The 16862-nt window shown below is 45.0% G+C and overlaps 1 protein-coding gene across 2 annotated transcripts; it reads left to right on the top strand.

Moving 5' to 3' along the window:
- The first annotated feature begins 429 nt into the window (after window positions 1–429).
- On the top strand, window positions 430–15043 carry SIN3B (SIN3 transcription regulator family member B). 2 transcript variants are annotated; one of them, XR_008237324.1, is made up of 19 exons: window positions 430–539; window positions 1246–1352; window positions 1855–2008; window positions 3034–3297; window positions 3700–3843; window positions 4099–4221; window positions 4735–4824; window positions 5256–5374; window positions 6134–6341; window positions 7074–7190; window positions 7597–7835; window positions 8087–8270; window positions 8496–9090; window positions 9597–9766; window positions 10322–10495; window positions 10780–10872; window positions 11147–11241; window positions 11690–12051; window positions 12281–12420. XR_008237324.1 is itself a non-coding variant. In XM_052802534.1 (19 exons), exons 1-19 carry the CDS (start codon window positions 438–440, stop codon window positions 12509–12511), a joined length of 3414 nt encoding a protein of 1137 aa, XP_052658494.1. In that variant the 5' UTR covers window positions 430–437; the 3' UTR covers window positions 12512–15043. The 2 variants fall into 2 exon arrangements, 1 of the variants encoding a protein (XP_052658494.1); XM_052802534.1 differs by having other exon boundaries at window positions 11690–11894; window positions 12281–15043.
- Window positions 15044–16862: the final 1819 nt, after the last annotated feature.

The raw sequence follows: 16862 nt of genomic DNA, 5'->3' as shown, positions 1-16862 counted from the left end.
TTGGGGCCGCCGTTGCCCCCTTAGGGCTTCGGCTCCAGGCCCGGCACCCCCCCCCAGCCCCCTCCCCCAGCCCGGAACGCGCTCCCCCCACCGCCCCCCGGTGATGCCCTCTCCCTCCTTCAAACCTCTCACCGGGCCCGCTGCCTTCACCGTTCTCCCTCCCGCAGCCACCGAATTAGTTTCCCTGAGGCGCGGCTCCCGCCATGGCGGTTAAACGGCCGGAAGCAGCGCGCGCCGCCCAAGGTTCCGCGCCGGGCCGTGGCGCCGTACGCGCTGACGCAGGCGCTCCGCACGCGCTGACGGGGGCGGGCGAGCGAACGAGCGAGCGGGGGGGGGGGGGGGAGCGGGAGCGGGTGTGTGTGTGTGTGTGTGTGTGTGTGTGTGTGTGTGTGTTGGGGGGGGGGGGGGGGCGCGCGCGCTGCTGCCCGACTCCCAACATGGCGGCGGGGGGCGGCGGCGGCGGCGGCCGGGGGGGCAGCGCCCCGCGTTGGGGTGGCGGCGGCGGCCGGGCTGCGGCACAGGAGAAGCTGCCGGTGCATGTGAGTGCGGCGACCGCCCCGGCCGGGACCACCGTGATTTCTCCCTTTTTCCGCCCCAACCCCCCCTCCCTCCGGCGAAGGGCCGCTCCCCATCGCCCTCGACCCCCCCCCACCCCGCCCCGGGATGGCCCTGCCCGCCCCGCCGGGACCTGCCTCGCCCCGTCCTCGGCGCCGAACCCACCCCCCGGTGCCTGTGTGTCCCCCCCCCCTCCCCTGCACCGGGACCGTGGGGTGCCCCGGGGCCTTCCCCCGCCATCCTTCCCCGGTACACCGGGGTCCTCTGGGGCCTGCGTCCCCCTCCTCCGGTACCGCGAGGCCCCCCCCCAGGCCTGTTCCACCCCCCCCCCCCCCGCCCGGTTCTTCTCCTCCGGTACCGCGGTCATCCTCCCCGGGGACCTGTTCCCCCTCTCCACGGTACCGAGCCCCCCTTGCCATCCTCCTCCAGCAGCGTGAGGCCCACCCTCCCTAGTACGGTGGTGCCCACCCCACCGTGGGGGGGTCTGCCTTCCTCGGGGCCTCCCTCATCTGGTACCGTGTGTCCATTCCCGGGCTGCTCCCACTTTCCCGGTGCTGTGGGGCTCCCCCCGGGGCTTGTTCCCACCTCCCTCGGTGCCGTGGGGTGCCCCTGCCCCCCCATTCTGGGATCCTGGGGTGCCTCAGGGCCTGTTCCCCCTTTCTGGGCCTCACCCGCGTTCTCGCCCTGCAGGTGGAGGATGCGCTTTCCTACCTGGACCAGGTGAAGATCCGCTTTGGCAGCGACCCCGCTACCTACAACGGCTTCCTGGAGATCATGAAGGAGTTCAAGAGCCAGAGGTAAAACCCAGGTCCTGCCCCCCAGGGCTGCTCCGGGGAGCTCCATCTTTCCATCTCTGCAGACACACTGTCCCCCAGTAGTGCAGTCACTAGACACTGGCGGTGGAGGGTCTCTGTCCATCCCGTTGTTTTTCAGAGATGAAATCCACAGGAAAAGGCAAATCTATTTTTACTTCCCACTCTGAAATGCAGATCTGGAAATAAGTGAGGAAGCTTGAGTGCAGAGCCTCTCTGTGACCTGTCAGCCCTAGAGGTGATGGCTGTCTTGCCCATTTTGGGTAACCTGCACGCTCATATCTCCTCTCTGTGGATAACACTCCCAGTATGAGGCTGCAGTGGTCATTCCCTCTGCTTGGGCTAATTTCTAGGTCTGAGGTTCCCAAACTTGCATGTTAAAAATTGCATCTCTAAGAAGCCAGATGCTTCCCATACCTGTGTAATTTTCTATGTTTAACTTGTATTTCTGATTTGGACACAAGTAACAAACTCTTCTCAATTTTAGCATTGACACACCTGGAGTAATCCGACGTGTTTCACAGCTTTTCCATGAGCATCCCGACCTCATTGTAGGATTCAATGCTTTCCTCCCTCTGGGCTACAGGATAGAAATTCCAAAGAACGGGAAGTTAAGTATACAGTCACCTTTGAATAGTCAGGTAGGTTATAGAGCTCATATTCTCTAAATAAATTCCGTTACATGTGTCTCTATACACATCTCTTGCACAGTTTAGGCTATGTAGATTTACGTGTATTGCATGTTGCTAAAGTTTTTACATGGTTTTCAAAGTCCATGATAATGGGCATAATATAAATTTAAATATTTATTCTCAAACCAGTTGTTAGTTTAGCTTACACAAGAATGATATTCCTGCATGAAGTGCCACTTCAACTCCAAATACTTCAGTCAGATTTGAAAACTGAAATTGTAATTAGCTTGACATACTTTTATAGATTCTTAATACGTGGTGTCTGTAGTGACAAATTTCAAAAAGAGATCCCGGAGGAATCGCATTTCCAGTCCTCCACTGAGAAATGGGGAAATGTGTTTAGGCAATAGGCAAAAAATGTCAGGTATTGCCATGCAATTGCTAACATCCTGCAATGAAAGACATCTGCTGTACTACAGATGGATACGTATTGGCCTCTGCTGCTTTTTTTGTTGTTGTTGTGTGGTTGTGGAGGCTGAAACAGAGCTATTACCTGAATTCTACTGATAAACGTGTGGTTTAACTCTAATTAGTAGCAGTAAATATCTTTTAGATCTCAGTTCCCTTAGATCTCTCTGTTGCTTAGAAATTCAGCACCTTTAAGAGCCTTACGTTTTAATATGTTTCTTAAAACTGACAGTTCCTCTGAAATAAAACAGTGGTAACAGAAACTGCGGTGCGTGTTGTTTGGTACATCCTCTCAAGTGTAGTGGATAATGCAGCGACAGTCAAAAGCGGTAATGAGTCAGATGATTCATAAACCAGGATATGACTTACGGGATTTTTTTAACTGATGGTGTTATTAAACTAGGTAGGGAAATTTATCGGCTAATTAAATCTTTTTTCTTTCTTCTTCATGTCACGTGGTAATCTTTTTTTAGCTAGACAGCTTGAAAATCCTGATGCTAGCTTGTTGTTGAACTTGCACCTATGCTTCTGTACAAGTCACTGTCTTATGTGTCTTATGCCACTAGGTGCCCTCAGAGCCTGTTCCCAGCGCTCTCCCTGGCAGCGGGCTGTTGTTGCATTACTCCCAGGAGAATTCACACAATCACAGTGACTGTTCCGAGGAGTTTAGGCAACAGCTTCCGTACAAAGAAGATAAATCCCAAATTCCTTTGGAGTCTGATTCTGTAGAGTTCAATAATGCTATCAGTTACGTGAATAAGATCAAAACACGTTTTCTTGACCATCCAGAAATTTACAGATCCTTTTTAGAAATTCTTCATACTTACCAGGTAAAGAGTCTTCCATATAAGCAATTGTGGGTTTGCACTGTAGCTGTTTGAGGAGTAGCTGTCAAATGAAATGTCTGCCTATTGAACAGGCTTGTACCGTTCCCAAGCACTAGCCTTTGTCCAACAATTGCCTCATAGATATTCCCATGAAATGACAAAAGTGTGAAAACTGTAGAACTTTACAGGGTCTGAGGTGCAAAGGGGTCGTATCTAGATCTGTCTTTGCTAACCTTCGGTTGATTTAGTGATATTCTGAGTGAAAGGATGCACTGTAAGCACCTTAGGCTAGCTGATAGTTATTTCAAGTTTGTGTAGCGTAAGATTTTTGGCTGAGTTGATGAGTTTTCTTGCATGGTGAGGTATGTTTTTGACTCTTTTTAACATCTGTGCGTATCTTTTCAGAAAGAACAGCTGAACACTAAAGGCCGACCCTTTCGAGGCATGTCAGAAGAAGAAGTGTTTACTGAAGTAGCAAATCTGTTCAGGGGACAGGAGGATCTGCTTTCTGAGTTTGGACAGTTCCTCCCGGAGGCTAAAAGGTCTTTGGTATGTGTACACTTAGAACAAGGCAGAATATTGAATACTCTCTGTTTGTATGTAGAATACATAAAGAAGCTTTAGGAATGCAAAACATTATGGAAAAACATACAGCCAGTATATGAACTTTGGTCCTCTTCATTGCTTGGAATTTCGCAGAACATGTGACTTAACTACATGCTCCGTGTTCTGTTCAGATATATGGGATTCTTTACTTGCACCAGTGGAGAAGAGAACATTGAAATCATTATTTATTTACTTCAGTTCACAGGAAATGGACCATGTGAAGTGAACAGTGTCCAGAAAACGGAGCATGAGAAGAATCTGGAACACAGCAAAAAGCGATCTAGACCACTGCTGTTGCGTCCTGTTTCTGGCCCAGCAAAGGTATCTTTTCGCAAGTAAAAACTTAGAATACCCTGATATTACTCATTGTGTTTAGATAATTGCTTAGATAAAGTTGTAATGAGTAGCATCTTTGAGGTATGTAGGTGTTCGGTATGAGAACAAAATTTCAAAGTTATTTTAAAAATAATAATTACTGCAGAGAAAGGGAATTTTTAAAGTATGCTTACGTGTGCGTGGTAACATGTTGAATACTAAATATCAAGACCTTCTGTACTAAGCATTGGCCCTGGAAAGGGACAATTTATTGCTTCTAGAAAGAAGTCTTTCTTTGGAATTAATTCTCAATTCATCCTTTTCGTTGTTGTTTCTTCTTCTTAGCTGGGAGTCGTTTGATAGAGATTGCTGTGGAGGAGTTGACACAGCAATGCTAGATCACTGTTTGGGAAATACGGAGTTTCAGCCTTTGCAGAGAGCTGTTATATGTCAGTGAAGTGGAATTTTATAGTATTTGTGTCACAACATTTTAAGTGTAACTGCTTGTTCTTTTAACAGAAGAAAATGAAACTGCGAGGTACCAAAGATCTGTCAGTAGCAACAGTGGGAAAATATGGAACACTGCAAGAGTTTTCCTTCTTTGACAAGGTCAGTATTTGGCCTGTTCTCACATTCTGTGGACTTACAACTACATAAACGGTTGAAAATAATTGGTTGGGTTTTTTATACAATCTGTCTGCCAGCACGTAGCAATTGCCTGATTTTTCAAGTGATAAAGACAGACCAAGAAAAGAGAAAATAGGTGGGTTTGGAAGATGAATAGAAACTGACAATTAACCTTTTCCTGCATGCTTGTCTCTTACAGATGTGTTTTTCTTTTCAGTGATGTTTCCTCATGTTACCATCTGTAGTTACTAGATTATTGTTTGAAACTGGGCATTTTTGTGCATATTCTCTTTTTATGTTGCAAAATAGACAGAGGTTTGTCACTGTACCCATGGTTCAGACTACTTAGAATATGAACTAAATAAAAGTGGTGTTCAAGTGATCTGATTGTTTCTCTCCAAATTGTGCTTTAGGTGCGTAGGGTGCTAAAGAGTCAGGAAGTCTATGAAAATTTTCTCCGTTGCATTGCTCTCTTCAACCAGGAGTTGGTTTCTGGCTCTGAGTTGCTCCAGCTAGTTACACCATTTTTAGGGTAAGTTACTGACTACCTTCTCTGCTGTGTGGTACTTTTTAGGTCTTACTCCGTTACTTTTTGGTAGACGTTGTCAACTTTGTTACTAAAGTTTGGGATTTAATTTAAGAAATATCTCCTAGGTAGCATGCAAGAAATTGAAGGCTAATCCAAAAAGAGGAGTAATAAAATCTGTATCTTTTAACATATCTACACAGCTTTTAAAGAGCATTTTGGGGAGGATATTTTCCTCTCTGCATCCAGTTGAAAGCCTCACAAGCATCAGACTACCTGATGTTATACTAAGTCACTGAGGGCAGAGAATCTCATGAATTCTGGAGGGTGGTCTCTGTTCACACTCCCTGTTCTAATCTCTCAAAATACCATACCATACAGGTATAAACATGAAATCTCAGAACAGAGCTGTGAAAAGGATAAATAATTCCAGCTCTGATGTGAGCCTCTTGTGCTGTTTGGCTTCCAGCAGAGGAGGGAGAGTCACATGGCAAGGATCAGTGACTCCTCAGTTGGTTGAGGGGAGTATTTGTGAAGTTGTGAAGGGAAATTCTTTTTCTGCCTTAAGTAAAAAAAAAAAACAAAACCAAAAAAACCTCTAGAGTAATTCAGAGAGAATGATAACAGACGTAAAATGTTGGTGAAAGATTTCTCACTGCAATGCTAAGTTTGTTTAGATTTTCTCCCTTGCTTTTATAACACACGTTAGCCACCCTAAAACTGTCAGAGTGAAATAACAAAATACCCTTACTTGTCTTTTTGAAGGAAATTCCCAGAACTCTTTGCACAGTTCAAGTCCTTTCTTGGTGTGAAAGAGCTTTCATTTGCTTCTCCACTGAGCGACCGATCTGGGGATGGAATGAGTCGGGAAATTGATTATGCTTCCTGCAAACGCATAGGATCAAGTTACAGGGCTCTCCCAAAAACCTATCAGCAGCCAAAGTGCAGTGGAAGAACAGCCATTTGCAAGGAGGTATTTTGGGATCAACCTATTCAATCCCTGAACACAAATTGCACTTACATAACTTGAAGTGGGGTAGTTAGTGCTACAGCTTCTGCATGTGGATTCCCCTCTTTAATGCTGATCAGCCAGCTTTAATCTCACATCGGTTATTCATCCCATTTATTGAAATAAGAGTATCCACATGCATTTTACTAACTTTATCTGAACCCATCTCAAATGGCATCTTTCACTTTTAATACCTTTTGAGTCTGTGTGCATACACAAATTTATTCCTATAGACAGAAAAGAATATTAAATAGCCTGAAATTAATTTTCTAGCAGTGGACCAATATAGACTTTAGAAACAGTTTTTCTCCTGAAAGAGCACTGTGAGCCAGTGTCTTAGGCTCTGTTCTCGGTGAGAACAGACATCTGCAGCATAGGTGCTCCTACCTCTTGCTGCTGTTGGCAACTCTGTCTCCTTTACTTACAGTTGCTGACTACTGCAGAGTGATCTCTGTGGTTTGTTAGGTGATGGTGAAGGTGCATTCGAGCTTTCTGAGCAGGGCCCTGGCACAGTTCCACACAGACCACTAATCTTCTGAGGAGCAGTCATGACAGTGACTTGTGAACTAGGTCTGAAACTTCCAATAGAAATTCAGGGAAGAACTGCAAAAAAGAAACAGAGAAGTATCAGACCCCATGAGAACAGCTCTGAGCTCATAAGGCTCTGTTCAATGTCATGTCTTTGCACTGTTGCAGGTGTTAAATGATACCTGGGTTTCATTTCCATCCTGGTCTGAAGACTCCACTTTTGTCAGCTCCAAGAAGACTCCTTATGAGGAGCAGTTGCACCGCTGTGAAGATGAGCGGTTTGAGGTACCTCTGCTACTGAACTTCCTGTCCGCCTCCTCAGAAGGCAAAACTTCTAGCTATGAGGAATTTGACTGAATTAATTGGTGGCCAAATACTGAAAGTTCTATTACTGTTTGTTGGTTTCAGGTACAATACTGAAAGTTCTATTACTGTTTGTTGGTTTCAGGTACAGTTTGGTGTTTTACACTTGCCTGGAGTCTAATAGTTCTTCTAGGCATGAGTCCAGTTCTAAAAAACATGTTACCTTTGGGAGAACTGGCGGAGGTCTATTTTCTAGGAAGAAACCTTGCTGATGGTTCTTAGCTCCACCCAGTGGGGCTGGAATGCATGCCACAAAGCTGAGTGCTGCTGGTCTCCATTTTCCTGCTATGCCTGTTCTTACACTGTGTCTTTTGTGAACTCTTAACAGTTGGATGTTGTCTTGGAGACCAATTTAGCCACAATACGTGTGCTGGAGAGTGTGCAGAAAAAACTGTCTCGTCTGACTCAAGAGGATCAGGAGAAATTTCGACTGGACGATTGCTTGGGAGGAACATCAGAAGTGATCCAGCGCAGGGCCATCTATCGCATCTATGGTGATAAAGCACCAGAGATCATTGAAAGTCTTAAGAAAAACCCAGTTACTGCAGTTCCTGTTGTTCTTAAGAGGTAATTCCCATTCTCCTGTGTTCTTTAAGAAACTGATAAAGGATTTTTAAAGCATTTTTAAACAACTGGTTTCTGTAGATGTTGTTTCAAAGGATAACGCGTCTTCAGCTGTAGTGATTTTATTTATTTATTTATTGCTTCCAAGAATATTGAAAAGTTTTTGGTACATCACAGTTGGCTACATTAGAAATGCTTTGTGTGTATTTCTGTGGTTGTCTTTTTGAACTGAAGTAGACTATGCATTTATATAGATTGAAAGCAAAAGAGGAGGAATGGCGGGAGGCCCAGCAGGGCTTTAACAAAATTTGGCGGGAGCAGTATGAGAAAGCCTACTTGAAGTCCCTTGACCACCAGGCTGTCAACTTCAAACAAAATGACACCAAAGCTTTGCGCTCCAAGAGCTTGCTGAATGAAATTGAGAGTGTCTATGACGAGGTGCGTATGCTAGTAAATAACCCATCCAGTATGTCCTTCATTTATGATATTATCTAGATGTTTACGTAGCACCTGGGACCTCGTTGAAGTGGTAGTGCTCTGAAGAGTGCTCAGTCAAAAATTACTGTCCCAAGCATGGCGTTAATACTGGCTTATTTCTTCTGGCAGGAGTGGCTCTTGAGCATGGATTGGAAGGATCTTTATCTATTTGTCTCTTGATTACAGCATCAGGAGCAGCATTCAGAGGGGAGAAGTTCATCCACAAATGAGCCTCATCTTATCTTTATCTATGAAGATAAGCAGATTTTGGAAGATGCGGCGTCACTTATCAGCTATTATGTAAAAAGGCAGCCTACTATCCAAAAGGAGGATCAAGCAACCATTCGGCAGATAGTGCATCACTTCATACCCGAGCTGTTTTTCTCTCAGCCCCCTGAGCACGGTATTTCTGAAGAATCAACTGATGAAGACAGAGAAAACCACCAGGGGCAGAACCTGGATACTCCTGAGCTACGGAAAAAACACGTGCCTGGGCCTCCAAGCAGTCCTTTGGAGGCAAAAGCAACCTTCTGTGATGTTACAGCTGCTGAGCCCCACAACACTCTGGATGATGTTTACAGTCTATTCTTTGTCAATAATAATTGGTATTTCTTCCTCCGCCTTCACCAGACTCTGTGCTCAAGGCTCCTAAAGATTTATCGTCAAGCTCAGAAGCAGCTTCTAGAATATCGGACTGAAAAAGAGAGAGAGAAACTCCTTTGTGAGGGAAGAAAAGAAAAAACCAATGATCCAGCCATGGAACTAAGACTGAAGCAACCAAGTAAGAATAATCCAGGACATAGTCCATTCTTAATGCTCTGGTTGCTAGTGCTCAACTGTATATATCTGAGTAACTGAGACCAGCAGGCAAGTCTTTAAGGAATGTAGAGGTGCAAATCTCCACTATATTTGTGATTTGTGGACACAGCTAATTTAACAGGATAGCTCATTTGTAATTTATCTTCTGAGGGCTCTCACGCATAGTTCATAGAGACTTCACACAAGCCCACTGTTGTCAGACGTTCTCAAGTGTCTCGTATTAATCTGTTACTTAGATTTAAAATGTAAATGGCTCCACAACGAAATAGTTAACTGCACAAGGTAGTCATGGAAGTGCATGAGATAAAACTGTTACAGTCCGTCAGCACTCCTTACAGAGAACTGTCTGTCTGTAAGCATGTTCTCAGTACTGAATGTCATGTTTCTCGAGCAGTGCTGTCCCTTGTATCTCTTGACTTCACTCGGCCTCTTACATGCATTAAGTGACTGCACTTTTCCCCTACCCAGGTGAGGTGGAACTGGAGGAGTACTACCCTGCGTTCCTAGATATGGTGAGGAGTCTGCTGGATGGCAACATTGACCCAACGCAGTATGAGGACACTCTGAGGGAGATGTTCACTATCCATGCCTATATTGGCTTTACTATGGACAAACTGGTGCAGAATATTGTCCGCCAGGTAACTAATTTGATGGCTGTGCTGTGTGTTTGGGGGGCTGCACATGTCCCTTCTATAGACAAATAGGTTTCTCACAGTACCCTGTAATGCAAGGACTCACTAAACATAAAACAAATTCATAGGAAAGTTATTTAAGTGGGGGAAACGGTAACAGAAGTTCAGTGAGATAGTTCAGCTTCAGTACAGGGACCACCTTAGGGGAGTTACTCTTCCTGGCCTTTTCCAGCATTTTTTTAAGTTCCAGTCTTTTCAAAATTCTGCCATTCCCAAAATACATCTAAAAGGAAAAAAAAAAAGGTCCAGTCCTTTTACTCAAATCTGTCTTCTAATTGTAGTTTTGTTACAGTTAAGGCACATCAAACCCTCACTCTTCTCTGTTCCTTTTATTGCAAAGTAATGAAAAAGGGAGTGAAATGTGTGAAGTCTCTGGAGTTAAAGCTTTGGTACTTCATCTGAGGTGTGATGCTGTGCTGAGTTTTGTGCTCCTTTCATAACACACTAGAGTTAACTCTTGGCCCAGACTTGCTGACTGAATTCCCCCTTTTTTAATGGAAGCTTCACCATCTAGTGAGCGATGACATCTGCTTGAAGGTTGTTGAGCTCTACTTGAACGAAAGGAAGCGAGGTGCTGCTGGAGGTAACTTATCCTCTAGGTGTGTCCGGGCAGCAAAGGAGACCAGCTATCAGTGGAAGGCTGAACGTTGCATGGCGGATGAGAACTGTTTCAAGGTAAGAACATGCTGCCAGGGAACTTCATAAAGTGACTGTGGCACTTTACCTGGGAGAATTGGGTTTGGAAGCTCCAAGGCCATAAGGGTGAGAGAGAGCAATATGGAGAGAAGGTACAAAAACCAGAGCACAGACAGTAAAAGTGGCATGCTGGCTCACTGAAAAGCCCTGCTGCTTACTCCTCTCCTAGCTCATATTTGTTGTCCAAATGACTTGTTGTGAGTATACAGCATTTTATTGTGAACCCATGTGGCCAATATCTTGTGCCTGTAACTTTATTACAGGTAATGTTTCTTCAGCGGAAAGGACAGGTGATCATGACCATTGAGCTTCTGGATACAGAAGAAACCCAGACAGAAGATCCTGTGGAGGTCCAGGTAATATTACAGTGACTGCGGAGTCTGCTGTACCACAGACAAAGCAGATGTGTAAGAATGCTTTCCCGCTTACTTGTTCCAAAATGTGAGACTTTGCCGGGAGGATAAGTTTACCTGGGAGGTGGGAAGATTACATGTGGTCATTGACAGAAATGGGTATGTTTCAACATAAATCAGCTCCATAAAAAGCAGCTTGGAAATAAACTAGTTCTTTGCGGTGATGTTTGGCTTGATGAGAGCGAAATCTGACTTGAAATTGGTCTCTCTTGTGTAGCACCTGGCTAACTACATGGAGCAGTACGTTGGGGTAGAAGGAGCTCCGAACAACCAGAATGACGGCTTCTTATTGAAACCAGTCTTTCTGCAAAGGTGAGCACGGTCCCTCTCCTGAGTCACACCTGCAGCAGCTGGTACTGCTTCCTCTCTGCGTATGTGGCAGTGGTTTTAGGTGATGTGCCATACTAGCAACTCCAGGGAAATGCACTCATCTTTGAGGTCTAAAGGGGCTGCTGTAGTCCAGTGTACTGCATAAGAATGCTGAAGAAAAAATTAATGACCACTGCATTGAGGTTTGTTCATGAAACCGTGTTTAGAATGGAGTGGGACTGTTTAAGCAGTCCCTTCTGGGAGGAATTTGAGGTCTAATTTGCTCCCATTTCACTAAATATTTGTCAGAGTGTATGGGGGAAGGTCCTGGAGAAAGTCTGAAAACTAAATGTGGAAATACAAATTTCATACTTGTGCTGTCAGCTCTGCTAGCTTAAGAGAATGGGTAACCAAGTGTGACACATGCTTTGTCATCCTTGTTTTGTTCTAGAAACCTAAAAAAGTTTCGCAAGTGGCAATGTAAGCAAGTGAGAGCTCTGCGTAGTGAAGTGAAGAGCTCCTGGAAGAGGCTGATTGGGGTGGAAAGTGCCTGCAACGTGGACTGCCGGTTCAAGCTCAACACCCACAAAATGATGTTCATCATGAACTCGGAGGATTACATGTACAGGCGGGGAGCTCTCTGCCGAGCCAAGCAGGTGCATCTCCTATTACTCTCTCTGCAGCTCAGGCAGTAGCAGAGGTTGAGGATGTGAGCCAAAAGACAGGTACCGATAAGAAGTCTTGTGGCTGAATTCCTGCAAACTACACCCAGAAGTTACTACTCTGTGTTGGATGAAACATGGAGGAGAGCTGGTAAATGCTCTGTACTTTGGTTTAGTTTAGCAGCCTTTTCTTTACCATGCAAATTTTAAGGGGGAGTGGCAAACATTAAGAAATAGAGATCTTTAAATGCAGGTATGCGGTTTCCTGTTTTACTGTTTGTGTTGTGTTGTAAAGCATGCACATCTCAGACGTACAATAGGTGAGGGTTTCGGCTTCTCGCCCAGAAACCTCTCGGTGATCTTTACTGTCCTGCTTTCAGGTACAGCCAATGGTACTGCTAAAGCACCACCAGCAGTTTGAAGAGTGGCACAATAGGTGGCTAGAAGAGAACGTGACCATGGAGGCAGTTGATGTAGTTCAAGACTGGCTAATGGGAGACGAAGACGAGGAGATGGTGCCCTGTAAAACAACTTGTGAGACGGTGAATGTCCATGGGGTCCCAGTGAACAGATACAGAGTTCAGTACAGTCGCCGTCCAGCTTCACCGTGAGCAGAGACTTGTTCCTGGGGCCAAGAAAAGTAGGAGCCTTGCTGGTGAAACACATTTACTCTGAGAATAGTGGTGGGAATGCAATGTATGTATTAATGATATTTATCCAAACAGCATTTTACTTTGGATTATGATGTATTTTCCATATGGCATAGACTTGTCTCCTTGCAGTGTAATCCTCCAGCCATCGTGAAGAAACTTTTAAAAGCTTTATGGGAAGAGGGCTCTTGGCATTGCCACACACTTTTTAGTAGTTTCCTAGCTTTAGGCCACTGCTGACCAGCCAATACTGGAAGGCTGAGCGAGGGGGTCAGGCTCTGGGCGAACTACCACTAGTGGCTTTGTTGGACAGATGGAGCTGGGCTGGTGTTTGAGCAGATGCTGGCAGCTGCTTCCACTTTGAAGGGTTTAATGTTCCCTATCTTCCTGAATTTATGCCGTCTTGGAGCCTGCAGAACTCTTCAATGTAACCTCCGAGTGCCAGTGGGGCTGCGAGCACCTGGCACAGATTGCTAGCCCCGCTATGGGCTGCTTCATTATCGATGTGTACTAATAAGGCAATGAACGCAGTATTTGTTACTGGTGCTCTGCTGAGAAAAATGCCAAAACTGAGAGACATGGGTGAACAGCGTACTAAACGCTCTAACTCTCGCTCATCAACTAAGTATTTTGGAGCATGAACTAAGGGGAAGAAACTCTCTGAGCTGCAGTGCTAGGCAAGAGCAATTTGCGGCGCAAGACAGCTTAGGCCCATCAGCTACCCCTCTGCAGATGTGCACCGGATCCCATGTTGTTGCTTTGTCAACTTACGACCTGTTGCAGACTCTGCCTTCTCAGATCTGGAGCTGCTTGGGGCGTGTGCGTGGGGAGGAATATCCATTGGGAGGTCTGGCCTGTTTTGGTTTTGGGGTTTTTTTGTATTTTGCATGTTGATTGGCAGCCTCTGGAGCCTGTGTTCTCAGGCGCTTCGCTTTCCTTGTGCATGCCCGGACTCCGTGGTTCTGCTGGGTTGTACCACTGAAATAACATCAGTAGATGGAGCTCTTGCAGCACAGTGTTTGCACTGGATCTGAGGTTTGTCCTAGATACTTTGCTGTTTCTGCTGGGTCAGCACAGATGCTGTATTTGCAGTGACACATGGAAATCTGTAATGGGCAGTATTAGATCCAGCCACAACCATTGTAGACAAGCTTTTCCACTGAACCGTCTGTACTTCTATCATCTAAGCTTTTTTGCAATGAAGCCTAACAAAAAACCTACCCCGAACCGTGCAGAACACTACGTCAATTGTCTGACTTAAATCTATTGAAAAATCAAGGAAATTTAGTTGTGTCTGTCCTGTGACCCCACTGTGACTTCGCTCTTGTTTTTCAGGGGCCAAGGGCAAGCACACTGTCCATGGAGTGTATTACAAACATAATGTCTTGAGGCAGGTCCAGCCTCCTTTAAGCTCTGCTTCCAACTTTTTCCTGGCTTTTGGGGGAATAGCTGCCCCCACCTCAATATTTTTTGTGGCTTTGATTTTTAGGTTATAATTTCTGCCAGGCCTAAGTAGCAGCCTGTAGGATTTGTCCTTGGTTATTTCCACTGTACAACATTTGGTTTTGCAATTGTCTCACTTGACAGTAGAAGAATTGGCCTTTGGGGTACGTTTAATAGAAAACTGTACTGACTCTTTGTCTTTTTTGCAAAATAATCTGTAGGAGGGAAGGAGGGAGGCCTGTCTCTGGCATTCGTGGCCACTTGCACAACCACTGCCAGCGGAGGACTTTTCATCAAGAACTCATGTTCTCGTTGTCTGGGTCTCTTAAATTTTGGTTACTGAAATGATCTGAAGGTTCTTCCCCTCCTCTTGTTGCAGTAAGTGATAAAAGACACTGACGACGTAGCTATAGGAGGGCTGGGTGGAAGAGTGGGGGGACAAGCCCAGTGCAAAGCACAGTGTCCCCATTTTGCTTCCAGACAGCTCAACAAAATACATCTCAGTCCTCTTCACCTCTCTGCTGTCTTCAGTGGAGATGACAACTGTGCCAAATTTTATGGTTTTATGATACAGAAAAATGTTTACTAGAAAATAGGTTGCAACTTGTGGCTTAAAATGCATTTGATTCCAAGTGTACCAGGGTGTAGGAGGGTAACGCACCTGGGCACCATCCTGTTCCATCTCCCCATTTTTAAGTGTACTTCGGGTATTTTTAAGCATCCTTATTTTGTAAACCTTAATTTATAGTCTGAACAGACTAAGTAAGACTTTTGCCCTTTACAGTGCTATTGTCTCAAAAATGATAGTAGCAAATGATGCAAATGGAATAAGCAGGCAGTGCCAGTTTGAGAGTGGCTTGCTAATGTCTGGGAGTTTAAGCTCAACTGCTGTGTATCTGCTAGCACGACCTTGATTCAAGAGTTTGTTCTTCCATTTTTTTGAAGGATCTTTGCTTTTGGGCTTGTAATTGCTTTGCCAGCTCTTTGAATGTAGTTTTTTTTATATTTATTTGCACATTCACGTAAAATAAAATATTGATTTTAAAAGTCTGCAGCTCTCACTGTTTTAAATTTATTTAAAATTAATTTAAACTTTCTGATAATCCACAGAATTGATTGTCTTGCACCTGAAACTGAATTTTAAACGGTAGAAAAATGCAATTCAAAAGTTAGATGAACTGCCCTTCAAGCCATTGCTGGACAGGCTGCAGGATGTCATGATTCATATGTGTGCCAGCTCGCTTCCACTGGGCCAGCAGGCAGCAAATCTTGAACCTTACCCATGCTGAGAAGTCAGTGCACAGTAGGCATACGTGAGCCAGTGCACTAGCTAACATAAAAGAGAAATAAAAGTTTCCTGCAAGTAGCGTGCAATAGGAGATCCCCTGCAGGAAGACAGTGCCTGTGGCTCTGTCCTTACGTGTGTGCTGCCAAGACCTCTCTCGGAGCAAAGGCCCTCGACTGGCCGAGAGCACGGGAGTCCATGGGGTGGCACAGTTGCTCCACACAGAGGTAGGTTTCAAAAGAAAACATTATGTAGTGCCAGTGAAGCATATCTTTTTGCAGATTGGTTTATTTCTAGCAGCACCTTTGCCATGAGAGGTGTGGCGCAAAGATATGGTCCAGGCCTGGCCCCCAAGTACTCGCACGCTAAATACAACAGACATGGAAGAAAAGTGACTGATTCCAGTTCCGAAATCTATAAGCACATCTGCTACAGGTTAAGACAATACAACTGCAACCATGAAAATAACCCTCCACCCGCCTTTCCCACAACCTCCCCAAATTCCTGGGTAATAACATGTTTAACTGTGTTCCCTGTGAGCTCTGCACAACAAATAAATGTGTAGATTTTGCAAATTAAGCTGTAGTGATGTGACCCAGATCTGATAGGAGTTTCCTTTACATCATTCTCAACACTTCCGTTGCCATAACAAAAAGCAACTCTGCTTTCTGTGCAGTGTATTAACTTGCTCACAGGGAAACAAGCTGTTGTTCTCCTAATAACAATCCTCTGATGCATAAATTGCATGGAATAAATTGATTAAAATGATGGTAGTGGCGTCTCAGAGGACACAGTCCACTTTACACAAGTCTTCTTGCAGAGATCTTGGACTTCTCACAAAGAGGACATTCCCTGTGCTCAAGGGGAGGGACAGCCAGATCTGACATCAGCCAAGAGCAGTTGGAGATCTCAGCAAGTGGACAGCTTTGGCAACGACAGACAGCTTAAAAATAATCTTTCAGGTTCGCAGGATGGAGTAAGAATTAATGGTTTTCTAAATTAAATTAAGAACTGCTAAAGGGAGTATCTGAATTCAGTATTTAATATTTCAGGACTTTTTTTTTTTTACATGTCTCTGTATTGCAGCGATGCACAGAAATACAGGACTGCGAACCAGTGAGAGGCAGTTTAGAAGTAAGTGTGTAAGCCATTCCTCTGGATTAGAAATGAGTAACTAACTCAACCTTAATGAAACTAGAGGTACGCTCTATCTTCCACTCATCAAAATTAAAGACTAAAGTCTAGCCATTCTAAACCATACCTGTGCTAAGGGATGAATCCAAAAAGAAACTTCAAATATTCCTGAAAGATGGCTTCACATGGACTTCTACACTCTGAAGTAAAAACTGCAAGCATGTAGAAGAGTAGTTCTGAGAAAAACCTGTCTCCCCCAAAGTATTACACCAGCATAAGGCTTGTAAGTGGTGAGGAGAAGGTGTGGCATAACCAAGGGAAGAGATGGGTGGGATCCCAGTGGAACCGGGGAACTGTGGAACGAGCAGAAGAGAAGAGAGGCAGGGAGATTCCCTGGAGCTGGGGATAGTCTCACGGAGATGGTAAGAGACCTGACAAAGTGAGGGGAGA

The sequence above is a fragment of the Harpia harpyja genome, chromosome 11 (genome assembly GCF_026419915.1).
Source record: "Harpia harpyja isolate bHarHar1 chromosome 11, bHarHar1 primary haplotype, whole genome shotgun sequence".
NCBI lineage: Eukaryota > Metazoa > Chordata > Aves > Accipitriformes > Accipitridae > Harpia > Harpia harpyja.
This window is presented reverse-complemented; position numbering and strand designations above follow the sequence as displayed.

Coding starts and splice junctions, on each gene's coding strand:
- SIN3B (XM_052802534.1), top strand. CDS start 438: ATGGCGGCGGGGGGCGGCGGCGGCGGCGGCCGGGGGGGCAGCGCCCCG. Junction 7,836..8,086: donor GTTCCTGTTGTTCTTAAGAG/GTAATTCCCATT, acceptor GCATTTATATAG/ATTGAAAGCAAAAGAGGAGG. Junction 9,767..10,321: donor TGCAGAATATTGTCCGCCAG/GTAACTAATTTG, acceptor TTTTAATGGAAG/CTTCACCATCTAGTGAGCGA.